The sequence below is a fragment of the Triturus cristatus genome, chromosome 2_1 (assembly GCF_964204655.1).
Source record: "Triturus cristatus chromosome 2_1, aTriCri1.1, whole genome shotgun sequence".
NCBI classification, from domain to species: Eukaryota; Metazoa; Chordata; class Amphibia; order Caudata; family Salamandridae; genus Triturus; species Triturus cristatus.
Window position 1 is genome coordinate 1,013,765,767 of NC_140581.1, and position 27,877 is coordinate 1,013,793,643.

Sequence of the window (27,877 nt, forward strand, 5' to 3'; positions counted from 1 at the left end):
CCCAGTGTGCCCTGTCATACCTAGCCAGTAGGCCCTGCGTGTTGGCAATGCACCAGTGATTAGCGGCTTGAGAAGCCACCCTTTTACCGGATGCATCATTCAATTTAGACTCTTTATCCCGCAGAGGTGCATCCCCAGAGGTCTGTGAGCTTGGTCTCTTATGAGCATTAATAACTACCAGTGAGTCTAAAGGTAGCTGTCCTTTAATAAAAACAGGATCAGATCGTGATAGTCTGTATTTCTTGTCAGCCCTGGGTGTTAAAATACGGGCATGAACAGGGTCTTTAAAAATCTCCTCTGCATGCCTCATTATGCCTTTCAAGATAGGTAGACTCTGACTAGTCCTATGTGAAGAACCTAGTGTCTCAAATAAAAAGTCATCATCTAAAGCCTCTTTGTGCAGTGTAACTCCATGATAAGCTGCTGCCCTTGAAATTAGCTCCCTGTTAGACCTGGCACCATTGGCGTGGGCCTCCCTTCCATTTCTTACTGTTGCCTCACATGTTTTTGCTGGTTAAAGATGCTTTGGGCACTGTGCCACTGCTATTCAGTGTCACAGTGCAAGTGCTCCCTATGGTAAATTGATGTATGGATTAGTGACTCCATGATTGGGTTATTTGATTTACTTGTCAGACCCTAGTACAGTGCACCATGGGTGCCCAGGGTTTGTAAATCAAATACTGCTGGTGGGCTTGCAGCACTGGTTGTGCCACCCACAAGAAGCAGCCTGTAAAGTGTGTCTCAGGCCTGCCATTGCAGAGCCTATGTGCAGTCTGGTACTGCCATGTTGACTGGCCAAGTGCACCCACTTGCCAGTCCCTAAACCTTCTCTTTTCTTCATATCAGACACCCCTGAGGTAGGCCCAAGAGCAGGGTGCATTGTATGTATAAGGTAGGACATGCCCTGGTGTGTGTGGTATGTCCTGATAGTGAATTACAGCCATTTTCTTTTTCACTATTGCAAGGCTACCTGTTCCCCATAGGCGAGAATGGGCAGGTTGATTATAACATCTTATAATAATAACTGACTCAGGGAACTAGGAAATTCGAGTTTCGTAAGCCTGAACTCAGAATGATAAAATATATCTTTTAGTGAAGTTGGTTTTAACATTCTGTGTTTGAAAATACCACTTTTAGAAAGTGGGTATTTTCTTGCCTAACTATCCAAGCCTACCTCTGCTAGGTTGTGTATTCCATGTCTGGAGTTTGAGTGACAGGGGCTGGGGGATTCCAGGAGACAGGGTGAGTCAGCACAAGGTTGAATAGAGAGATCTACATGGAGAGTGGTGGTAGGAGTTGCACCTGGGACCTGAATAGGGCTGTGCTTGCCTTCCACAATGCTGGCTCCACCTCCTGTGGTGCGTCTGATGTCCCTGGCCCACACTGTCAAAGGAAAGAAGGAGTCATGTAAACAAAGTGCTCCAGGACTGACCAGAACTGGTTTGGACTAGGCAAAGGCCTCTCTGCCTTCAGAGAACAAAGAGAATATGAGTATAAAAGGGGGGACCCAGATCCCAGAACTTTAGATCACTTTTGGGAAACAAGAAGAACCTTTGCTGAGGAGAGGAACCAGAGAGAGAGACTGCAGGAGGAGACTATCCCTGTGCTGTGTGCTGTTTTGGGGGATTGGCCTGCAGTGGTTGCCTGACTGCCAAAGAAAGGAGAAAGGAACTTTGTGCTACTTTCATCAACTTGTAAAGGATCTCCAAGGTCTTGAAGATAGAGCTTGCCTCCTGCTGAAGTCTTAGGGACAACAGACTTCACCCACCAGCCCCCCTGAATTCCCTTGCTGGGAATTTGAAGTGCCTGCTGTTGTGCTGGGCCTTCTGAGAGACTGCGTGTCGCTGGGAGCTGGAAGCGTGACTCACGAAGAAGAAGCGTGTCGCCGCCGCAGCCGTCGCATCACTGAAGAAGGGTGTCGCCGCTGTCGCATCGCACTGCAGAAGCGCCTCGCATCGCCAGAGAAGAGTGTCGCCGTTGCAGCAGGCGCCGTCGCATCACCGGAGAAGCGTGTCACTACCGCAGCCGCTGTCGTCGCATCACTGAAGAATGGTGCCGCCGCTGCGCTGTCGCCTCGCATCACCGAAGCGCCCCGCATCACCGTAGAAGAGTGTTGCCGTTGCAGCAGACGCCTTCGCATCACCGGAGGAGCGTGTTGCAGGGCCTGTCGCGGCTCGGAAGATTTGTTGAGTTGCCGCACGGCCGTCAGGCGTGCACGCATCGTTGTTGCATCAAGAAGACGATGCCATTTTGTTTCATTGCACCGGATCTTCATCGCATCACGGCGTTTCTAGTCGCATGGCCACAGAAGCGCAGTAAGAAACCGATGCATACCCGCCCCACGCGGACAAGAACCGACGCATCACCTCCCCTCTGGTAAGGAACCAACGCATCACCATCCCCTACGCAGCAGTAGGGAATCGACGCATCACCTCCCCCGGAGTAAGGAACCGACACATCCCCGTTCTTGCATGTAAGGAACCGATGCATCACCTTCCCTGCAACTCTTTTGTTTGTATAGCGTTACGCATCCAAAGGTACATTGAACATAAGTGTCGCATTTACCATCTAAAGAGAACTAAGCTATTTCCATCATTTTTGAGTACAGATTTTTGTCGTTTGTGGTCTTGTGATAAGTCTATATAAATAATACTTATTTTTATACTACAACCTGTGTGGTGTCCCTTTGTAGTGTTGTCACTATATTACTGTATGTGTTCACAAATGCTTTACACACTGCCTCTGAGATAAGCCTGTATACTCGTGCCAAGCTACCAAGGGGGTGAGCAGGGGTTATTTTAGAAGTGTACCCCCTTACCTTGAATAGACGCAAGGGTCCCTATTTGGTCAAAGGTACCTACCTCTGCCAAGTAGAGACCCGCAAATCGAACACTCCCAATAAGATATGATATCATCTGGAGGTGATGGTTTTGCAGGGTATACATCTGGATCATTAACCATGGGTGGGTCAATATTATAGTCATACCATGGATCTGTTGGTAAATGAACATTGTTATAATAATCATCATCGCCTAAATCAGGCTGTGTATAAGGAGAACCATGTGGTGTTATGTAAACTGGATCTGAACTTAGCAGTTGTGGTAATGATGAAGATGGTGGAGGTGGAGGGGAAGGCAAAAAATGGTGGATAGGACTTGTAGCAATGTCTTTCTTCTTCTTAAGAGGAATCTTATACCCAGTGTCCTCTGAACTGACTTTCCTTTTGGAAGGAGTGTTAGATAAAATGTGTCCAGTATCTGGGTTGATGTATAGCTTTTTCTGTTTTGGGTCTAGTCACTCCTTCATAACATCTAAGATAGGTTCCGGGGACTTTGGAAGATCTTCTTTTGATTTTGGCGGCGAAGGTTTCGGTGCGGAACCGGACTTGCTCTTTTTGTCCTTTGAAGCGGAAGGTTTCAGCTCGGAACCGGACTTTGGGTTTTGAAGTGGAAAATTTCAGCTCCGAACCAGACTTGTCTTTTGGAGCGGAATGTTTAAGATCCAAAGACAATCTGTCTCGACTCGATCCTGAGCTGGAAGGCTTGACTATTTGTTTTGGTGCCGACCAGGGCCCAAAGGCAGAGGTGGTGCCCAAGCCTTATGTTTAGTGGAAGAGAGTTTGTGAGGTAAAGGGTTTTTTGTACTCATGGCACCCTGTCCCGCTGGTACGTCCTTGGACTCCAATTCGATTTCTAGGTCGGAATCCGTTTCTGGGACTGAGAAGGCCTCCTCTTCTTCCACAGCTGTCGCTTTGTGTTCAAATGCTTCTCCGAAGATAGCCGGGGTATGTTGAATGCTTTGGGGCTGCATTTCTCGTCATCAAGCTCAACGATCCCGAAGGGTCTTTTTCGACCGGAACGACCAACAAGCCTCACAATCTTCCTCCTTGTGCTCCGGTGAGTGGCACAAGTTGCAGACTTGGTGTAGGTCAGTGCGTGGTTACTTGGAGTGGCACAGAGTCCGTTCCATTGGCAGGAGGCTGGACAAATGCGGCCAGGCCCGAAGGCCGCCCACAATGTTTTTGACCAAAGATGGAGACTTTACCGATCGAAACGATACGCGGAGAACAGGCAAACGCGTACTCTAACAATACCATTGAGGGTACAGTGGATTGCGCACGAGGGGATGGTTTTGAACGGGAGCGCAGCAATACATGTCCAAACCTGATGGCGGAAAGAAAACAATATAACAATGGAGTCAATGCCCATGTGCACAATCACTGACAGGAGTCACCTTACCTTGTGACTGGGGCAGACTTCTTCGAAGAAAAACAACTTGAAAACATCCGGACCCAACACTAGATGGCAGGAATATGCAAAGCATGTGTATCTAAGCACACATGCCTCGAAAATATATATATATATAAACACACACGCACACACACACACACACACACAGGTGCGACCAAGGTATTTTGCGTGTGAGGGCTAACAAGCTCTGTTGAGGTTCAGGAGCAATGAGGGACCGAGCGAGTCTTGAGTCTCATAAATTGGACTGTTTATGGACCCACATTGTGGCTAATATTATACTAAAGATCATGTGCACCAGAGTTATTTACCTGAGGTAGTCTTGCTGCACTAGAGCCCAGTTTCATGCTCAGATAGCTGTGCATGAGTACACTGTATGGGTGATTTCCAGTTGTGTTGTGGCACTCATCAAAGATTAGCAGGGTAAACATTGAAAGAGAAGGAATAACTCCAAATTTGAGATTGTTCACTAGGATTTGCGGGGTCAACACAATAATATCATGCTTTTCAAAAATCATGCCACACGGGGCTGACTCGTGTGTTTCTCCTGAAATACCAGCAACAGTGTACCTGGAAAATAAAGGGATAACAGTGTTATCAACAAAGTAAGCAAATTCACTACACAGTTGATATGCTTTCTCCTGTGAGTGTCTTAAGGTACATTATTCCTAATTGCATATAATAAATTGCCAGGTCACATAAAAATACCCTTGATAAAGTGGCTGCGATCATAACAGACCCTATGGGAAGCACCAAGGAAATCCTTTGAGAGCTTCGTGCATCAGCAAATAAGCAGTTTCCACACTGATCTCTAGACATAGTCCACAGAGAACATAATTTCATGTTTCCCTCCCACAAAATGCTGAGACACCAACGCTCCCATATTAATACAGGAGTCAAAGCTGCAGTAGAATGGCACACCTCCTACTGCTATTTAGTGGTTGGGGATTTTATATAAATAGCAATACATTCTTTTGGGATGGGAGAATGTTTAAAGATGTCCTAGCTTTCCTTAGCAATATAATGCAACAGAAAGATTAGGGAAAGACACAAAAAAGTGAGACTGGCAATTAAAAATGCAGGGTGGCAGGCTAGGCGATGCCATGAACAGCAAATACATTAAAAAGCACTATCCACAATATATTCAACAAACCAACCTTACCCCGAGAGTGGGCAAGAGTGCTTATAATGTGGCAAGAATTAACGTCATTATGCCAGTGCATGTATTACGCATGAGTGAGGAGTGGGCATCATTGAACCAGTAATACCCAACAACTGTCACAAATTAGCACCATTTTGCAAGTTTTGCACATTCATGTAGTAAACCTTACTGCACGCTCAGAGTTGCACAATCACTCCTTTATCTGGAATTCTTCTTCAGTTTTGTTCTAAAAAGTATTAAATATCAGCATTAGCGCCAGGATGCCCGTAGGGTTGCAGTGCGCTCTACAAATGCTATAAATAAATAATTAAATCATAATGATAAGGTTTGGCTACACGGACAAAAAAAAACACCCCATTTGCTGTTATTATAGTGAACCACTTTCATATGTAAATGACATAGTGTTGATGAAGATATTACACCATCCCAACTATCACCAACAGTTATTTCTTCATCTATACCTTCCTCCTTATGCTGCCAGATGGAGAGGAGTTCAGTACAACTAGATGTCCCACTTTAGGGACAGAAGATTGGGTGCAGTACCTCAGATCATTATTAGTGCTACCTCGGAAGTGGACAGAAAGGGTGCAATACATCTGGTCATTACTAAAGTCCCTTTGAAGTCAGCAGAATTGATGAAGTATCTCAGTTCATTAATAGAGGCTCCTCTGAATTCAGTACAAAGATTTCAGGACCTAAGGTTCTAAGTGGAGGACCATTCTGAGATCATCAAAAATTGTGTGGTTCATCAGATTACAACCAGAAATCTCTCTAAAGTCAACGGAAGGATGTACTACTATAATTGGGCACACATGCCCACTGCAATCTGAAGCCTTCAATCCCGCAACCGCACCCCAAAACAGGAAAAGTAGCAGTGAGCTTTATTTTTGCATCCTATGTAACATTTTAAAGGCAGTCCTGCGCATAAAAACACATTCTAGCAAGGAAAGTTATGTGCTCTGTGTTTTATGGCCAATTCCCTGCTAAAGCATTTAATAAAAGAGCAGGCAGTACTCCTACATAACAAACAAGATACAGAGCTCGCCCGACCAAGAGTGAATGCAAATAGGAGCATCTGAGAGTTCCTGGGGCAGTTACAATGAGGAACTTGTACCTGATGGCTCGACAGATACTGTATTCAGGTCCTTCAACTGTGCTACATCTCATTTTCATTAACATGCATTCTTGCACTCTTTACAGTATACCGATGTGCATGAAAGAACAGATACATTCGCTCAAATTCACTCCACAGGTATTTGCACAGATTCACTAATAGTTCACTAATAGTACCTGTATCAGCAAAAACACTGGCCCAGTCACAGTAGGCAAGGCTTAAATGTATAATAATACTGCCTAAGGAAGTCTTCAGTTACAGCAAAGCATGGGGGAACCTAATAGCAAACAGGATATGAGTTGTATATAGGAAGGAGTACAAGTGTAAGCAGGATTGGTCATGCGCATGCACCAATCTTTTGCATAAAAATTGCATACTTACAGTCCTTTTGCACAGTCATGAATCCTTTGAGTTCCTTTTTGTTAGAAGAAAGAAAAACCTTTAAGGCTTCTTGTTCTAGAGATATTTGCTTTAACATGTAAGGTTACAGTGTACAGGTTCAATCCACTATATCACTGTAAGAGCCGTACTATTTGCACAACAGTTCAGTGTGTGAGCCAGCATTAGGAGGAGGAAGTTATATGTTTTATTGTTCCTGGATGTGATTGTGGTTTGTTTGGCTGTAATGAAGTGAGTAAGAGTTATTGGAGAGTATATGAATATACAGGGATCGAAAATCCAGAGGCCTCCCTGCAACTGCCCTGCTGATCTGCTCCAACTGGACCGCCTGGACCTGCGACTGGACCTGCCAGAGCCCTGCTAGCCTCTGCTAGAGTGAGCCCACGATCCCCATGAGGTCCCTCACCTGGTCCTGGGATCTTGGTTGTCATCAGAACACACACCTCGGAAGAAGAAAGAGAAATCCTGACGTTTTGGGCACTTAACAACCTCAAACAGGCCCATGTGTGCCAAGATCTTGCTGCCCGTGTAGACCACCAACACGAAGCACAGGTGGACTTGACTCTTTGTGCTACAGTGGCCACAAGAGATGACTGTCAACGTGAGATATGCACTTCATGCTACAGCATCGACAGCCTGCAAGGACCGCCAACGCAAAACTACAGCAATGTCGTCTGTGACACCCGACAGCATCTTCGTTCTGCAGCGATAGCCATCCAAGAAGCCTGGCCTGCTCTTTGTACTACAGCAATGACCATCCACCATGCTCTCCCTGCTCCTTACGGCCTCCTCCAGTGTGAACTGAACACTTGCCGCCGCATTTTCAGAAGGCAACTTTTTCAGTGGGACTAGCCTGGTCCCTGTATTTAGCCCGTGCTCCATCGCGGTCGGCCTGAACTTGTGGCTTTTCCCTGGTCTTACATGACCAGATAATTGCGTATGGCACTTTGTGCTTTTGGGTGCTTTGGTGTCCAATAACTTTAATCTGTTCCTTTAAATTTAAACTTAAGTGCTGCATAAACACCCACCTCAACCACAAACCCAATTTCTCACAATCACTATGCACAGACTTTTACTGTACGTAGTTGGGACTGGCTGCAGACCCTGTACACAACCTGCAGTAGGTAAATTACCCCCACAGCAAAGCAGGGGGTGGCTCTGCACACAATCTTCTGCAGATGGGAAACCATTGCTGTGTCTAGCCTTCAGTCATGTGCTGCGGCAAATGAACCACCAGGCATGGCCTTCGCCCAGGCCCTGAAACCCACCCTCCATGGGTAGACAGCCCTCTTCTGTGCAGTGGGAGGGGCGGTAAGCCAAAAGGCCTTACCTTCAGCCTTGTCCTGTGAACCACCCTCCATGGAGGGGGCAACCCCACTGCCTGTAGCAGAGGTGGTTGCTGAGCCCAGCCTGCAGCCAACTCCTGCAAAAAATCAGCTATGGACAGCTAACAGATAGCGCCATTTTTGTTTTAAGTAATCCTCAGTGGCTTTTTAAGTCATTTTGGAGAGACAGTACCTAGAACTGGGAAGGCAGCTCCATGGCATAACCTTGGTGCCGCAGAGAATCCAGACATTTTTGAAGCCCACTAAAAATAATGAATTTTTCCAGTGAATGTATAGCTCCACTTTCAAAAACGTGTTGACCTTTTTACACACAGCATTACACTTCTCGGCATAGGTATCTTTTGCTGTCTCTTTATTTTTGGGGAAGCAACATTTTTTTCCTGCACCACAATGGCTTCTGGACAGGAATAAAAGAAAAGAAACCCATTTGTGTATGATGAGGAAGAAGGGGCAGAACAACTTGGAGACAAATCGCCACCTCAAAGGATTGTGTGGTAATATTTCACTATTCCACCAGTAGAGAAAAAATTTACATTGAAGTGTGTGATTTAGACTTTGTACAATAAAACACTAAGCAGGGGCAACCGAGTCAAATGTAGCTTCGCCATGCCATTCATGTACAAACAACTCAATGCAGAGCATGAGTGGCAATAAAATGTCAAAAAGAGAAAGACGGATGCTGAAGAAACAACCACAGCTCCTGCTGCTTTGCAGACACCATCCAGCCTGGTGGACAGTTACTGGATGATAATGCGTTCCAGGAACAGGATGAAATTGATACCTGCAACGTCACTGTGGGCGTACACTGTTTAACATGCCACACTGTGATCTTGCATGGAGAACGACGTGCAGCAAAATAATCTGGTGGTGCTGAATCAGAAGATATGTTTTTTTCATTTTATATCCCAGTTTTTCCAACCCACATCATATAGTAGTTTCGTTTTGTTTTAATGGCTTAAAGAAATGTGTATGTATGTGGTATTTCTATAAAACAAAAAGCAGCAGGGAACTGTATAGGTTCAAAGACAAGCATAAAACCAATGAGTGATAGGAGAGGTAGCTAGTTTTTGGACTATTAATGCCTTGTGATGTAGTATTGTTTAAAGAGGTGCGTCTTTAACTCTTTCCTAATTAAAGGAGTTAGGAGCCGTCCTGTATTAACTCAAGGAAACTGTTCCAGGCCCTGGTGCATAAATGAAAAAGGCCAGCAGCCATTTTTTTTCTCTTTTTTTACTCTTCTTAGTCTGGAGTCTGATGGTGTCCTACCTGAGAATGTGCCGAGAACCACCAAAGATGGTCAGCTTCACTGCAAGGTAAGCGGGGGTGGAAAAAATACATGTTTGTGTTTTTGGGAGTAAAACAGTGAGAGTGATGGACTACAGGAATGATGGGTCAAAGAAACAGTTGGCAATTGAGTGAAAGAGAGCACGAAAGGGAAGAAGTGAGTGACAGGGTGTGTGTATTGTCTGGAAGCCACTTCAGCCAGGCCTTGTGACCCACCCTCCGCAGGCGGCAGACTCTGGCAGTGCACAGTCTTTGACCATGCGCTGTTGGGTGTTGCCACAGGCAAACGGGTAGATTAAGGGTAAGGCAAGAACAGATCAAGGCAAGGGTAGAGTAAGAAATTAGCACAGATGCAGAAATAACTGTAAGTCAAGAATTGAAGACAAAGCCTCCCTGTGATTTGAGGGAAGGAGCTACGACTGGCTTTCTGCAATCACTATGTCATCATTAGCATAGCACATGTCATCAGTTAAGTGTAGATCTGAGGTGCACAAAAATAAAAATTCACCCCACTATTTGCAAGTGAGATACCAAGAACTGGAATGTACAGAGTAAGGAAAGATCTCAATAATGTTTGTTATTGATTGTCCTTGTTGTTCCCTCATGATTATCTTCCTGCTGATTTTTGTGACATCTCCAAATGTGAACTGTTAGCATTACGCTGTACTGTATGGTCTTATGAGCTTTGTTAATAAAAAGATTTTTTTAAAAAATAATGTTTGTTATTACTTGCCGGTTGTTAGAAGTAAAGGGAAACCAATGTCTGGCATAGTTGTGATCCCATCAACCACTGGTTCAACTCTTCCAAAAATCTTATAATAAGAAGTCGATTTTCTTGAGTCTATAGAAAAGTCACTTTAGTTCAGCTTCCAGAGTTTGGTTTAGAGAGTTGGCCTTTGATAGACGAGCTTGGTATTTTCATACTACAGGAGGTGAATTAACTTCTTTGGGGATAACTAGGCAGGTTGCGTTCTCCTTCCTTGTACCATAATTCTTCACATCATTTCTTTCTACGCTTGTCTATTTTGTCAGCTTAATGCTTGGTGCTTTTAACAGCACTGAGAATATTGTAATGCAGGTTCCTATGTGAGACCTCCGATCATGAGTTGGCCGGGTAGTCAATCACTAAGTGTCATCGGCCTGTATCTGGTACTCATAAGAGTGATGTTGGCAGGGAGGTAACAAAACTGTTGTCATGTGAAGTGAAATCTTTTTTAATGGGAGGCAGACAGGGCTGGCTCCTTAAATGTCGGCTAAGGCATTCCATGGTTTCAGGCCCAGGTTTCTGAAGGGTCTAGCACAGCCGCGTCTCGTGCAGGTAAGAGCGGTGGGGCCGGGTGAAGGGGGATTTAGACAGACGATGCAGAGGGAAAATGTATTATTTATTTAATTTTCCCTCGTCATCATCTGTCAAAATCCCGCCTCACCTGGCCCCCCCCGCTCTTACCTGCACAGGCTTCGGCTAGTCTAGGGCCATCCCTTCTTGCTTTAATCTGACATGGTTCATTGGGGGAAGGGGGCGGCAGTCTCTACAGGCAATTTGAGTCTTGTCCCTGGAAAGCTTTCTAGCAGTAGAGCACATTCTAAATGCAATCATTTGCTCCTTTGGGGGCCAATGGACATCTTTCTGAACTTGAGTGATGTGGGCTGACTTCTCTAGGTTCTAATGGAGCATAGTTACTCGATTCTGTAAACTTTGGATCTGCTGAATTTCTTTCTCCATGCTCCGCATTAGAATGTAGAACAGGAGGCAGCAGTAGACCACCATCAGAGAACCCCTTTTCTGGCTCACAATCTCATCACCCTTCACTTTAAAAGTGGGCTACTATCTAAGGATTCTTACAGACATTCTTTCCTACTACACACACAGAAAATCCTCCAAATCTGTTCTAATGGTTTGGCAAATTACTGGAGTGGTCTGTGTTTTTCTTATTAAAGACATTTGGGTTCCAGATGCTCAATCACATCACAAGTTTCCCGGTGAACTTTCAATTTTCTGGTGCAATATGAGACAGATGGATCCAGCTTAGGCAGAGTTAGTACATGTGGTATATTTATCTCTCACATTTTAAAGATAATACGATCCTACTATTTATCTTTACAATAGACAATCTGACGGTTCAATTGTTAGTGGATTATAATTCCAATGGTCAACATATTACTCAACAATATTCATTAAAATTGCAAGGTACATTTATATAGTAAAATAGAATTCTATCTTTTAAGCAGTGCTGCTCTGTCGTTGAGTGAGTGTGATCGAAGATGACTGTGTTGCAGTCTATGCTTAATTTATGATATTGTTGCGTCAGGAAAATGATCAAATATTACAAAATTGAGCACTGTGTTGTGTATGGAGAATGTATAACATTTTTCAGTGGTGGCTTTTCCCTGTTCCAATCCTCCTCAATTTTATTTTCTTTGATTAAGTGAGCACGAAACTACAGTTCTGCGTATGTCAATGTGTAAAATGTGTCTTGCCTAGGCCCGCAAATGCTGAGAAGGGTATGGCAGGCAGCACAATATCCACATACCCACTGTTGTCGAAGTACTGTTTGAAGACGTTCTTCTGCTGTTCGTACACTGGCACTTTCGTAGCCAGGAAGAGGACCTTTCCCTTTTGTCCCTGGGGTTGGGTTTTGAGATGATGGTCACAAATTTCCAGGGATACAAGGGTTTTACCAGAACCTGTTGAATTTGAGAGAGAGAACAAAGATATATCAACCAAAATTAAAGATTTACCAACAACATCTTAATTTTTAGCACAAATGTAACAAAACTGCCATGTTCATGGGTACGAATCTTACTGTGAACACTATCATCTTACATAAATGTCATGTCATCTTTAAACTATGACACAACCGCAGTATTTAATTTGAGCAGGTGGTTGCCCATGGGGTCAACCGGGACTCATTGTTTGGGACTGCCACTTGTTCTCCTCATCAGATATTGACTGAGAATAGGAGAGAGAAAACAAACTAAGAAAAGAAGGAGGAAGAGAAACACAGAAAAAAGTCAAAAAGGTAGAAGGTATGAACCTGCACGAGAGACATAAAGGGGCAGGGTGTGTCTGGTACTGGATTAGAGAGGCATGAGATTGATTCATGTCTCGCAGTGGATTAAAGAGGCCTGAGGTTGATTCAAGTCTGGTAGTGGATTAAAGATTTAATCCAACTACCAACATTTAATAGCACTGGACGCAGGCTTCTGAGTAGAGCCTTGGGCACTAGCACTCTTTCCTTTACAAATTAAGCTCTGATGAACGGTCTGCTGCGAACAGTGACAACGCAAGCTCCTTTCATGAAGTACCTTTGTTTTCAATGTGCAATTTTGTCTATTTCTAGGACATAAGCAAATGGGCCCTTTTACCAGCAGTAAAACTTGTGTGGTTCTAGAATATCGCTGTAGGAGTATCCTCCTTCATAAATATAGTGTCCTAACCATCATTTACAACAACATTTCCCTAATGAAATTAAAATAATAGAAGATCTACGATCTACATTCTACACACAACGGGACTACATTTTTGTAAACGGTATTTAGGTTCCAATATTTATATAAGATGATATTCTGCATATGCTATACAATCATAAAGCCAGGATATCTGCTTTTGGCATAGTACAGATTGCAAACCGGTTCATATACTGACTTAATATTGACTTAGAAACATCTTGAGAAACAATAGAGCTGTCTCATGTGATATAAATTAGGTATGATGGAGCAAAGTTTTGTATAAAAAGAGACTTGCTCGTATGCAAACCTCTCGAATAACCTTTAACATTGTAATCAACCTGTCCGTGAGTATTAATTCTGCACCACATTTTACATTTCGTATCTAGGTGAAGCGTTTCTATGTATTCTACTCACCAGTAAACCGAGTGTCCTAAAATGGCCGCCAAAACGCGGGAACTTTACTGCGCATGCGTCTATTTAGTATGGCGTCTTCTGTCGCTTGGGGGGAAATTTTGGCAAATGCGCAATAGCTTTTAATATGGCTGCTTTAATGTAACGCACTAACGCACATGCTGAGCTGAAACTAACCTATGCAAGTTTTACTAAGCCGTTAATGCAAAAGATTTATTAAGTAAATGGGGTTAGAGTAGAAGTAGGTGGTATTCAGTGAAATCATTTAATTTTGTATTCTAACATGTTCTTCTCTGACTTTATTAATAGTTCGTATTTGGGCCTTGGAGGGTGACCATGTCTTTGTTTCCTTGTGGCAACTATGCCTGCGTTACTTCTGCTTGTCCTGAGACCGATGAACTCATTGGGTGACTGCCAAACCCTAAGCCCAGCAAGGACATGGGAAGAACAACTCTTGACCCTACGAGAGGAAGAAGACACAACATTGTATTACAGACTTATCGATCCACATATGAAATGCTTGTGGGAATAAAGCTTGTGGGTATTAAAATTAAGGGGCGTGGAGCTAGGCAATAGACTAAAGAAAAATATTGCACTTAGTATGGTGTGATGCCCTCACCCCACTGCTTAGCCCAATCAAAATTGCGGGTGAACATGGAAGTGAAACATTTGGGGGTGGATTATACATTTGAATTGGTATAACAAAGGTAAGTTCTAGTTAGTTAGACACACTTGATGCTGAGATGATGATGCTATGCTGAGATGCTGCCAGATTTAGCTGCAATCTGACTGAAGAGTCCAACACTAGGAAAATTCGCGGAATAACCGAGGAGGCACATCAAGGGGTCCGTTGAGCCCGAGCTGGAGAGAGTAGCACCAGAGAGGGTTGTAATGCTGGTGTTACACTAGAAGAGGTCACCTTCCCAGTCCTGAACTGGTCCTGAATTCCTTGACTCTCTGATGTCGAGGTCCTCACACCATTCTAGGTAAATATAATTGTAGGGTTAATGCTCCGTACTTGCTCTCTATTCTTTCTCTCCTCAGGTGCTGTCATTGCAAGAATTTATTAATGCGAATTGATTACAAGCTAACTGCACTATTTTTCCTGATGGAGAATTCTGGTATATCCATGTGCATTTTGATTTGACTCACAAAATTATTAATTCAGATAAACATTTACAACTTCTTCTGAGTCTGTGGTTCTTTTAGATAAAATTAAATGCATTATTGTATTTTCCTTCCTATTCTAATCTACTACTAGATCTTTCGAATGTTCATTTACTCAGGAGACAGGAATGGTAAGAATACTGGTGTAAAGGTTTCCTAGGGTAAAATAAAATTGATGACCAGTGGATATTTACTAGCTCATTGAGTGTATGAATGTATATGGGCCCAAATGAGTGATGTGTGTATGGATGAGTAGAGCTGGTAAACTCCGCTGCAGCAGGTAAAGTTGCTATAATGTGACTTTACAACCACTAGTGTTAAGAGACCCCCGTCGGGTACAACCACTTACCCCTTCATCATGATGACACAATTGATTCAATCTCGGTGTATCAAAATATCATGCATAGCAGGTACTATAGGTACTATGCTGGGCTGTTAAGATAGCTGGTTGAAATGACAAGGGCCTTGTAACTTGATCGCTCTCACTTCTTGCAGATGAAGACCCCCGTTTTTAAAGTAATGTATTGTCCTTACTTTTCAAGAGTAGCGCTACTGACTTTTTAATTAATGAGGCTTCCATTTTATTCCATCTATTTTTATTGCATTGGGCTCCTGCAGATTCTAGCTTACCTTCACTTTCTATTTTTATGAGCTCCTAACTTTTTATCATAACAGTTTTTATGTTGTTTCAATGACTGGGGCTGATGCTTTGCTATCTTTATAGTATAGTCATACTTTTGTAGCAAAGAGCTTTAATTGATATTTCCTATTTTCTTTTCATATTGGTAGTAACTACTGTTTTGTGGGACTTTGCTTTCCTTCATTCCCTCTTTGAGCAACAGCTCCTCTGGAAATCCCATTCTATTCTTTTTTTTCTCCTTTTACCTGTAACCGGGACTAACAGCTGTCACAGTCATCCTTTGCAAATGCATTTTGACAAGGGCTAGTAGGAATTCACAATTGTTTAAAGTATTCGACTGTTTGGTTGTCATTTTGGAATTTGCCACTTAAGACCACTACAGTGCATATGGAATAGGACTTATAGGGAGCTACAGTGCTAGGCCTTCCACGTGCAAGATCGAAGCTGTGTCCTAAGAGCATATCATATATTTGGGGAGAGGAGTTGGCCTAACGGCTAGGGCGGTCGACCTCGAATCTGGGGAACTAGGTTTGAGTCTCGGCATTGACGCTGAACATCCTGTGATTCTGGGCAAATCACTTAATCTCTCCGTACCTAACAAAAAACATGAATGTGTCCTCATGTAATGCAACTTGTGCTATGTGAAGTGCTCTGATACTCGATTCGGGTCAAGTTCGCACTATATATAACTGTAAAAAAAAATATATATCAGGGTGAAAAGGGTGATGCATATACACAGTTATGTTATGTTATGTTATTTATTTTTTTGTATAGCGCAACGGTTACTCAAAAAGAGAATCCCGGCGCTTTAGGTAAGGTGAACAGGTTACAAAATAACACAACACAGAGAAAACAGTTCAAAAGTCCACAAAAGAAACGGGGCTCCAAGCAAACCTATTGAGAAAACAGCCAGGTTTTGAGGCCTTTCCTAAAATCAAAAAGAGTAGTCGCCCCCCGCAAAGGGAGCGGTAAGGAATTCCACATCTGTGGGGCCAGCAGACTGAAGGAGCGGCCCCCGAGGCGAGCCCTCTTCACACGTGGAACAGCCGCAAGAAGTAAAGATTCCGACCTCAACGCGCGAGTGGGATGGTAAAAAGTGAGTCTCTTTTGAAGATGTTTAGCTCCCACCACATGGAGAGCTTTATAGGCCAAGGTCAGAGCCTTAAAAGCAATCCGTTTGCGGATGGGTAGCCAGTGTAGCGTCACCAACAACCCAGAGGCGCTGAAGCGTCTACTTAGGCCAAAGATGGCCCTGGCCGCCGCGTTCTGTGCCACTTGAAGCCTCTGCAGCAAATACTCTGGCAGGCCCAGGTACAGGCTGTTGGCATAATCCAACCTGGAGCCTATCAGGGCCTGCACCGTCAACCTCCTGTGCTCCTCGGACAAGAGAGGCAGAAACTTCCGCAACATTTTTAGCAGGCCGAAACAGGTGCCGGTTACCCCCAGAATCTGGGCTTTCATCGTCAGCCCCTTGTCCATCTTAACCCCCAGGTTTTTAGCCATGGGAGAAGAGCCGGACGGAGGGAACATGTCGATAGGCCACCAGGCCTGCCAGCTGGGCTCCGAATCGCACCCGAAGAAGAGTACCTCCGATTTATCGGAATTGCACTTGAGGCTGTGCAGTTGGAACCATGCGAACACAGCCCCAAGGCAATTCTGGATACTCTCCCCGTCAAAGTCAGCACCCCTCTCACATGAGAAGAGGAGCTGAGTGTCGTCGGCATACGACACGATCCGGGCACCAAAAGACTCCGCCACCGCCGCCAAAGGGGTCATATAGATATTAAAGAGGGTCGGGCTCAATATAGAGCCCTGAGGGACCCCGACTCCCAAAGGCGGCATTACAGCGGTGTCAGATGATGTCCAGATCGTTTGCCGGCGGCCGGCCAAGAAGGAAGAAAACCATTTGAGCACCGTCCCCCGCAGGCCAATCTCAAAGAGTCTTGCGAGCAGGCCCTCATGGGGGACGGTGTCAAAGGCCGCCGACAGGTCCAACAACACCAGCATGACTTTGCCCCCGGAATCCAGCACCCCTTTGATGGTTTCCGAAACCTCAAGGAGCGCGGTCTCGGTGCTGCGGTTTGAGCGGAAGCCTGACTGGGAGTCGTGCAAGATCTCATGAGACTCCAAAAAATTGGAGAGCACCGACTGAACGTGCTTTTCCAAGATTTTTACAAAAGCCGGCAGCAGCGAGATAGGCCTGTAATTGGCTGGGGCTTTCGGGTCAAGTCCCGGCTTTTTAAGCAACGGGATGACCATTGCCTGCTTCCATGATGGCGGCACCTCTCCCGAACTCAACGAAAGGTTGAGAAGAGGGTGAGCCAGCGGATTAACCACCTCCGCCAATTTACCCAGAAGCTTAGCTGGGCAGGGGTCAAACGGAGACCCAGATTTTAAATTGCCCATGAGCGCAAGGGAGGCGGAGGCTGGCAGAGATGGAAACTCAGCCAATATGGCGCCCTGCATGACTGGGGGGGGCATACCCGCCTCTGGCACCGGCAACGTGACCGGTCCACTCGAAGGAAAGGAGTCCTGGATGAGTTTGATCTTAGCCTCAACAGGGCAAAGTTCAGTGGAAACGCCTGTTGTGGCAGACGCCCATAGGAGAAAAAGGGAAAGACAGAGAAGGTTTGGAGAAGATAGTACGAATGGCAAGATGAAGATGTAGTTTGGGAAAAGTTATTCATACCTTCTTTCATTATCTTTACTCGACTATCAACCGATAGCCATAAAAGCACAATCGTTAAAAGGACCATTACATCATGCTAAAACATTAAAACACATACATATATATTAACCATAACAGTATTAAAATAATTTAAAAACAAAATATGATAATCCCACCCAAAATGATCATTTATAAGACCGGACATTCAAATTCATTACTCCTATAGTCTTATTATTTTCCTCTCATCAATTGCTTTCCGAATGTACAGTGCAACACTATAGCAAGTCAAGGGGGTCTCCTAATCTCATCATAAAAATCATAGCCTCCTTACATGATCTAATATTATGATTAATAAATAATGGCTTTAAATAAAACCGCCTTAGATTCTTATAAAATGTACACAGCAACAGAAAGTGCAACGTGCTCTGCTTACTTAGACTGTCACAAGAACATACATAATCTGCGGGCGGGTGTAACCGCATAGTAGGAAAGGCTACAAGAAAATGTACAATGCCACATCTAAACCTTGTTAGAACATATCGATGTTGTCCAAAGGCAACCTGCAAAAGGTAATTACTAGTAAGCGTATCGGTGCTATATGACATATATAGGGAGACAGTTGATTTGTTCGTTTCAATCAATAACCTGGAATCCATCCTATTTTCTAAAAAGGTGTCTCTTATTTCTTTCTTAGTGTGTGCCAAGGTTTTGGGCATTTCTGACCACACTGATGTTTTATAAGTTTTTTCTAAAACCGTATTAAGATATAGCAGCCACTGAACGTTAAGTGCCTTTTGCAATTTAAGACAGTCTAAAATAATTGATTTAGTAAAACATGTTTCCTCTCTTTTCCAAATTGAATCCCACAATAATATAGGTCGAGCCAGTAGGGAATCTTCTAGAAACCTATGGCCCACCTTGTGGTGTGCAATAAAATTAGATGCAGATGGTGGTAGGTATAATAGGCGTTTCAGGAACATATTTTCTTGGAGTTGCAAGTCTTTGCTATTAGAGTAACCCCATAGCCGAGCCCCATACATGGCTATACTTATACTTTTTGCTTAAAATAAGTCTACCATTCCCATAATTGTCCGGCTCCCCAACTTAGAGGAAAATTTAAAGATCCCTTGGGATGCCTTACTCATTTTTGCTTTCGTGTATGCAATATGTTGGGACCATGAACCATTATCTGTGAAAATGAATACCTAGATAACAAAAGGAATTCACGGTCTTGATAATGGTATTTTCAATATAAAAGGTTTTAGAGGATTTAGGTTTATTCCCACATTGCATGGTGTAAGTTTTAGATTTATTTATAATTATTTTCTTCTGTAGCATAAAATCAGAGAATGCATCCATCAGTCTCTGTAAACCTATTGGGGTTCTTGCAATAAGAACGGCATCGTCCGCATATAATAAAATTGGTGTTGGGTAACCTGCCACCATAGGGACATCTGCATGAATTGCCTGTAAGTGATTATCAATACTGTTTAAAAATAATGAGAATAAAATTGGTGCCGAATCCCCCGTCCCACATTAAAGTTCGCTGTATATTCTCCCTGAGGGCCTAAACGGACCCGGGTAGTACGTTTTTCGTACAGGCGGGAAAGGAACCCAATAATGGCCCTAGGGGCACCCATCTCTGATAAAGTTGACCACAACAAATGGTGATCACCTAAATCGAATGCGCTGCTTAGATCAGCAAAACAAAGGTAAAGGGATTCTGAATTTTGCCGTAGTATATTTCCCAATAATCAATACTAAATTAGTACATTGTTCGATAGCCCCTAAACGTTTCCTAAATCCATATTGGACAGGTGACAGAACAGAATATTCAGTTGCCCATTCCTTCAATCTTTTAAGGAGAACCCTACTCATTACTTTCATAGATGTATCTATGAGTGATATTGGACGGTAATTTCTAAGGTCTTCTTTATTCTCCTTTTTGAATATAGGTATAATTATCGATTCGTACCATGTCTTGGGGATTATATCAGTAGCAGCTGTGTTAAAAACCCTATTTAGAATGGGTCCCCATAGAGTAGGCGCTGTTTTGAAGACATCAACCGGGACACCATCCGGCCCTGGGGCCCGTCCCCCTGCACTAGTATTAATAGCCTGAATCACTTCTTCGTTTGTAATGTTCAGGGAGAGGTTAATTCCACTGGCGTGTTCATCCGGCCCTGTAGCCGGCTGCCTATTACTTAGAAACATTTTGGAAAAATGTTCCACCCATTTATCTGCTGGTACAAAAGAACACATTTCTGGGACACTATTGTTCTTCAGAAATGGGGCATTTACCGTCTCCCAGAAAAGTTTATTGTTTCTAGTTTAAGCAGCAATTGCCAGATTTTCCCATGCCTCTTCATTAAGAATCCTTTTACGGGATATTATAGCAGTTTTATATTCGAACCTTAAAGATTGAATAATAACGTGGGGATTGGGACAGGGCACCATTTAAACACCTAAGTGCTTTGGTGCAGGCGCCATCAAAACACCCCTTCTTCTTATTACCAAATGGCCCAGGGATCTTTGTTAAAATGGAGTTGATCGATTTAGTAATGTTAAAAAAGTTCTCAATTAATATTGATGGGGTAATTTCCTCCTGGAGGCAATATGTAATTTCACTTTTATTAGCAATTACAATTTTCTTCATTGTTAGTATGGGGTCAATACCAGTCCATTTAATAGTAACCCCATTAGTTCCAACCGGTTTTATATGTGTGATTGAGTTAAGGACATCCATCCTCTTCCCCCAAAACAGGAAGGGTAGTCTTAAAAGGTTATGGTCACTAAGCACGGTGGGAACCACAGTGAGGTTGCCACACAAATGGCTTACATGAGCGGAAACCAGGACATGATCAATTATAGAGCAGGAGATTCTACCTATAAAGGTTGGATCGGGGTCTCATTTACACCCCCAGCTCCTCTAAGATCATATTTAGCCATCATCAGGTTAAGTGCTTCCCAATAGGTCGTGTGACAGAAATGAGTAGATTCCTCCTCTATATTTATAAGGCCACATGGCTTGGTATTAGGTGCTCCACAGGCCTGTAGATTGAAATCCCCTGCCCAGATAATGGCGTACTCAACATTAATCCCAGATAAAAATGTTTCCAGGCCCTGATCAATTTCTATTACCACACTATCGCGTGAACTATCAAAAATATTATTGTAAAAATTTTCAATTTTCAGATCTTTCTCCCCCTTTTTGCTTAGCCATAGGAATTGCGCATATGGGCCTATGGTTAAAACCTTTCTGACGACGGTGGCAATTTTATTTGAAATAAGAAATTGCAGGCCCCCCCTTTGCCCGTCCAGAATGTGATCTAGTAGCTACTACAAAATGTGATGAATATCCTTCAACATGGACAGGGCTAGTAGACTAGGTCTCTTGAAGACATATAACATCGTTACTATGAATGAACTTGGCGCAATCAGGTATAAGAACCTTACCAGCAAGCCCATACACATTCCAGGTTGCAAATACAAGCCCGCCATTGTTGTAATGCTCAACACGACGATTTACTGGTTAGTTTACCGGGTCATTACTAATTCCCTCATTATTAGATAAATCATAATTGTCTACTGCTAAGGGTGAAAACAGGGTGCTTTCAATTACAGTTTGTGACCCATTAATTCTATTGTCAGATGTATTCACATCCCTAGCAAGTAGTATGTCATTCAATTTTCCCAGGCAGCTATGTTGTGGTCATCAGGATGGCTAGCCCTAATGCTAGGGGCGTCATTAATAGATTCTCCGGCTACAGGAGTCATGGTTTTGTTACCTACACAAGAGAGGGTAGATCGAGTTAGCCCTTGTTGCACTACAGTGGTCAACGTGGGGGCGAGTCAATCAATGTCCTCTAGATCTTGTAAAATATCAAATCTGTTATACATTGGCAACCTGCAGCAATCTTGTGTACTAAAATTAGTACCAGAGTTAGTAGTTCTCTGCTTTATAGAATAGTTAGAGTTATTCGTTGGGGGGGTAAAAAAAGCCAAGGGGCAATACATTTATACCATTTCTATTTACAAGATCACTGCCGAGTCTCCATAGAACCTCCTGTACCAACCTCCGCGACCTAAAGATAAGTACAATACAATCACCTGGGAGTTTTTTCTCCATTTTCCCTACCCAGCCGAATCGTCTTACCATTTTAAACTCGTCAAAAAGAACCCCTATGAGCCCGGTTTTTGTCCCCAGCCAGCAAAGGGACTTATTTCTCAGACCCTACCATGTTTCCTTGATCACAGGAGTTAGCCGTGGGGCATTTGCTAGTACAATGGTACATGGAGTAGCTTCTGGGGGCAGATTTAATCTGTCCTCCTCCATTACCAAGTGGGGCACACGTGGGATAAGCAGGGGTCGAGGCTGGGATTGCGTGTCATTTAAATTAAAGAGACCCAGAGGCCCTGTATAGGAAACATTATTGGCTCCCTTATGGCCTTCAAGTGGTTTATGTGCTTGTTCTGCTCGATTTTCCCGGCCCTCTTGTGTTAACAAGTGATTGAATGTGACTTCAGTCTCTTACCATTCAAGCCTAAGGGTTAGAGTAGTGAATGGAGCCTATTTACTAGGCACTTCGACATGATTCTGTGCTCTTCCCAATAGATCAGGGCTTGCACACATAGCCTAGGGGATAGATTCGTTAGTATTAGGGATAACCTGTCCTGTAGTGAGGGTATTTCATGGAGCTGTGCTGAATTCAGGCCTGGTAGGCCTCAAACGGGAGAGACTCCATCTTTCTTTCTGCTCCGGCAGCTTGGGATGATTCTAGGTCAAAAGTAATGTTTTAGTTATGAGGTGTTATTCGCTTGGAGAGAACCGGTTCAGGCCGGCCCTTATCGAAGGATTGTATTTTTCTTCATGCCGAAGACACTACATCAGGCCGGCCGGCTGGGAACGTGTCCTTGGTACGGGGAGGTACAAGAATTTGGTGGGCGGCAGGTTACGGGCCGGAATTTTCCATGAGGAAATGCACCTCTATATTAGTGAAAGTCTGAGGCAGTTACATGTTCAGTCCGTAGGCGGCATCTAGCCGTTAGCAGTAAAGCTACTACTTATTCCTGGGAAGACAGACGCCATCTTGAAGGCGGAGAAGAACCGAGAGACAGATGCTTTCCTAACAGAATAGCCAGAGAGGAGAGAGTAGCCGATAAGGAAGAGGTCCCAGTGACTCGGAGAAGGGTGATTCCAGGCGAGCCGAGGCACAGACGAGAAGGGAGCCTAGATGACCACTGAGTGCAGGCTACATACTACTAAGGTGATGTCGACCCTTTCTTATTAGAGTGTACAACTTAATCTTTCACTTTTCTTTGCAGGTTATGTGTTATATCGTAATGTTATGTGATTGTGTATGTAATGAGTAATAAAGTATCCAGTTTGTAGTGAACCAACATGTGATGCGTGTTCTTGCATAAGAGGGTAGCCTATTCTTCTAGTCAGCTGCGGCTATATGAACAGATGTTAACCCTGATCAGGTAAGTGGTAACTGAATAAAGGAAAGAGGAGCCCCTCGAACCTGAGAACAGGCTATGCCCGAACTGGCAATCCTTGTGTGATCTGATGAATAGTGAGACTGATTCCCTTTTTGTATGTTATGGTGATCATAGGATGAACTGTCGTATGAGACTGCCGTCTAGGTAGAGAGGTCTGGATTCGTAGGGGATCGCGAGGCGGCCGATAGTGTGATACTGTCGTATGGGCAGAGAGGTCTGGATTCGTAGGGGATCGCGAGGCCGCCGATTGTGCTGAGACTGCCGTTTGGGTAGAGAGGTCTGGGTTCGTATGGGACCGCGAGGCCGCCACTTGTGATACTGTCGTACGGGCAGAGAGGTCTGGATTCGTAGGGGATCGCGAGGCCGCCGATTGTGCTGATACTGTCATATGGGCAGAGAGGTCTGGGTTCGTATGGGACCGCGAGGCCGCCACTTGTGATACTGTCGTATGGGCACAGAGGTCTGGATTCGTAGGGGATCGCGAGGCCGCCGATTGTGCTGAGACTGCCGTCTGGGTAGAGAGGTCTGGGTTCGTATGGGACCGCGAGGCCGCCACTTGTGATACTGTCGTACGGGCAGAGAGGTCTGGATTCGTAGGGGATCGCGAGGCCGCCGATTGTGCTGAGACTGCCGTCTGGGTAGAGAGGTCTGGGTTCGTATGGGACCGCGAGGCCGCCACTTGTGATACTGTCGTACGGGCAGAGAGGTCTGGATTCGTAGGGGATCGCGAGGCCGCCGATTGTGCTGAGACTGCCGTCTGGGTAGAGAGGTCTGGGTTCGTATGGGACCGCGAGGCCGCCACTTGTGATACTGTCGTACGGGCAGAGAGGTCTGGATTCGTAGGGGATCGCGAGGCCGCCGATTGTGCTGAGACTGCCGTCTGGGTAGAGAGGTCTGGGTTCGTATGGGACCGCGAGGCCGCCACTTGTGATACTGTCGTACGGGCAGAGAGGTCTGGATTCGTAGGGGATCGCGAGGCCGCCGATTGTGCTGAGACTGCCGTCTGGGTAGAGAGGTCTGGGTTCGTATGGGACCGCGAGGCCGCCACTTGTGATACTGTCGTATGGGCAGAGAGGTCTGGATCCGTATGGGATCGCGAGGCCGCCGATTGTGCTGAGACTGCCGTCTGGGTAGAGAGGTCTGGGTTCGTATGGGACCGCGAGGCCGCCACTTGTGATACTGTCATATGGGCAGAAAGGTCTGGATCCGTATGGGATCGCGAGGCCGCCGATTGTGAGGTCTTGGTATGCATAGTAGGAATCCCCTGTCCTTAGGTGATAGATATATGTGGTTGCAGGATTGTAAATAGGTTCTAGGGAGGGGGTAACGTTCTGGCTGGGTTAGTGAGGCTCTGATGAGCGGGTTCTATCTGATCCGAAAACCCAAGCAGAACAGTGCTATATGCATGTCTGTAGTTTGCATAGGAGGAGTCATCTTTCCAATTTCCCGCACAAGGTTTAGAGGATTATGTGAAGGGTTTATTGTGGAGTTAGTTGAAGTTATTCCCCGTCCCAACCTTAGGGTATCCTCAATGACACTAAGCTTAGTCATCACTTCGTCTAGAGCAGCCAAAATAAGACGATTACTAGGAACATCAGGTGCAGCTGGTGTATCTAGACCCGCACCTGCCCCTTCCCCAATGAGTTGCAAACCCTCATATTTGTCCGACAAAATAGACATGGTAGACAGTACAGCGTCCATATGATCTAGACGGCCCTGAAACAGAGTAAAGCTATAGTCTATCAGTTCTTTAATGCGCCTAAGGGCCCAGTCATCAGCATAGTCCCCAGGAGTGTTAGAAGCTGCGTCCACAGGTGTGTAAATTAGGGAAACGGGGGGTGTGACTTCTGTTTGCGTGCCAATGGAACATGTTTGAGTCACTCCCCCATTAGCATGCCTCCTCTGTTGCTTAGCTTTTTGAATACAAACACCCCCCTTGCGCTTCCCTGGAAGCTACTTCTTTTTGTCTTTATGTTGAGGTTTAGTTGCTCGATTCCTAGTAGGTCTGCCATCGCCTTGAGGAGTAGCTGCAAGAGTAGTTTCTACAACTGATAGGTTACATGGATAAGACTCCGCTTGTAAAATAATTGGCGAGCTAGTATCTCCAGTAACTCCAGAAGTAGTATGGCCCAGGGAGAGACGCTTCTGCAGAGTCACAGGATCAAGAGAGAGGCGCCTCTCAGTCAATGCGATTTCGTGGTTAAGCATAGATTCAGCCCTTACAATGAAGTCATCCAGGGTCCCCGCTACACCCTTGCGCTTACTCAAAATGGGATACTAATGATAACAAGGTACAAAGTATGAAGATACAAGGGAATGATTTTGGCACAGACTAATCTCTGAGTAACAGAATATATTATGGCCACAGTACCTGGGGACAGACAATGATGATTCGACAGGACCCCCATCCGACTTTTGTTAGGGGGGTGGCCCAGCCCGGCCTCTTCTGGGCGATGCCCATCCTTCGCACGGGTGCACCCGTGCACGTCCCACGAAGCGGCTGCCGCGACTTGATTATATGCGCCTCCGGGCGCGCAGAACGCCGTCAGCGCCTCCTGGCGCGGGCAAAGCAGGCTGGATCTTAGAGTCCCCCCTGAGCGAGGTAACGAGTGTGTTGAGAAGCGTCTCCCGCGAACTGGGTGCCGCGACTTGATTATATGCGCCTCCGGGCGCGCAGACGTCGTCAGTGCCTCCTGGCGCGGGCAAAGCAGGCTGGATCTTAGAGTCCCCCCTGAGCGAGGTAACAAGGGTGTTGAGAAGCGTCTCCCACGAAGCAGGTGCCGCGACTTGATTATATGCACCTTCGGGCGTGCAGAACGCCGTCAGCGCCTCCTGGCGCGGGTAAAGCAGGCTGGATCTTAGAGTCCCCCCTGAGCGAGGTAACGAGGGTGTTGAGAAGCGTCTCTCCAGACGCCCATAGGAGAAAAAGGGAAAGACAGAGAAGGTTTGGAGAAGATAGTATGAATGGCAACATGAAGATGTAGTTTGGGAAAAGTTATTCAGACTTAAGAAAATGTAGAGGGGTCGAAGGGAGGAGTAAAAGAGATTTGAGAGATGAGCTATGTGTTACTAGATAGCATAGAAAATGAAAGCAATTGCACATAAAAACTGGCACCTTGCCTTTAAGGCAGCCATGACCCCTAGCTTCCCATCATGCCTCAGAGGTGACAGTTAGGTCAGTTGTTCTTTGCGGGGACCTGAAGGTCAGGGCACAAAGATATAGCTTAACAGTACAACAGTCTCATTTGCCTGGGGGGGGGGGGGTGGGTTGCTTATGACTTTGATGAGGATACCCCTGGAAGAGAACTAGGATTATAGGTAAGTAACTTATCCTTCTCTTCCAGGGGATCCTCATCAATAGTCATAAGCACTGAATAGAGTAGCAAGCCCATCCTCCGCCTGCGGGCAAATGAGAAGGAATGACTCAACAACAACCAGCATTAATCAGTGTTGGAACAGATTCCTCAAAGAGGCCTGGCCTACTTGGGTGTCTGCTCTGGTATCCGAATCAAGACAATAGTGTCTTGTAAATGTATGTATAGATCTCCAAGTGGCTGCTTTACATATCTCGGAAATCAGCACATTGTTAAGGAAAGTAGCTGTAGCAGCTTTTCCTTCAGTAGAATGAGCCTTGGGTCTAGACCAAAGTGGCTTTTGTGCTAACTGATGATATATATATATATATATATACAGCTCTATGGGCCCGATTCACAGAACTAACTTAAGACAAAATCCTAAACTTACTACCATTTTCGTATTCACAGAAGGCACTTACTCATTTTGGTATTCACAAAAGACACTTACTCACTTCGGAGAGATCCTCGACGGTGGACTGTCTGTAAGAGTAGGTGAGTAGTCCCTCTTTGAAGACTGGGTGGAAGAGGGTGTTGGAGATTTGTGTCTTCTCCTCTTACCTTGAGACCTGGATCTCCTTCTTGAGGAGGGTGCAGGAGTACGTGTACAATCTCGACCCCTAGATATAGTAGTAGGAGAAAGATCTACCGCTTGCACCAGTCGAGTTAGAGGAGATCTGTGCAGAGGACTGGAGTAGTCCTGATTATCTAGTGCTTGTGCAGTGTCCAATGGTTTCTAGTGATGTTGAGGCAACATCCATCTAGGAGAGAGGTGTATAGATGGCAATTTATGCCTCTCTTCCCTTGCAGGAGCTTCAGGTGAACGGGGGGCGTTCAGGCGAAGAAGTCGCACTGTTCGACATCGCGATAACCACCTCAGGACGACGATCTTGAAACAGTGCGATGGGTCAACGCCGACTGGTGAGAGTGTCTCGACGTTGATCGTGGAGTCACTGAATGAACCAGCGCTGGAGATCCTGCCCTCGACGTCGGTGATGGGGATGGAGAAATGCTCACGGGACGTGAACCGGATCGAGATCGATGCCTCGATGTTGACCTTTCTCTGAGGGGAAATCTGGGCCTCGACATCGATCGCCGCCTGGTCGACGACGATGGAGGAGGAGTTAATCTCAA

At 45.0% G+C, this 27,877-nt stretch overlaps 1 protein-coding gene across 6 annotated transcripts in view; it reads right to left on the bottom strand.

The window, feature by feature from the left end:
- RIGI (RNA sensor RIG-I) overlaps positions 1-27,877 on the bottom strand; it is a 506,425-nt gene that overhangs the window by 268,310 nt on the left and 210,238 nt on the right. For all 6 annotated transcript variants that reach the window (XR_014970743.1, XR_014970727.1, XM_085634941.1 and 3 more), the window contains 2 exons: positions 12,084-12,237; positions 4,559-4,817 (listed from right to left, as the gene is read on the bottom strand). Coding sequence is in view for 4 of the 6 variants with exons in the window: in XM_085634941.1 (XP_085491067.1) it covers positions 4,559-4,817; positions 12,084-12,237 (413 nt within the window). In the remaining 2 variants the exon portion in view is untranslated. The remainder of the gene's footprint in view (positions 1-4,558; positions 4,818-12,083; positions 12,238-27,877) is intronic.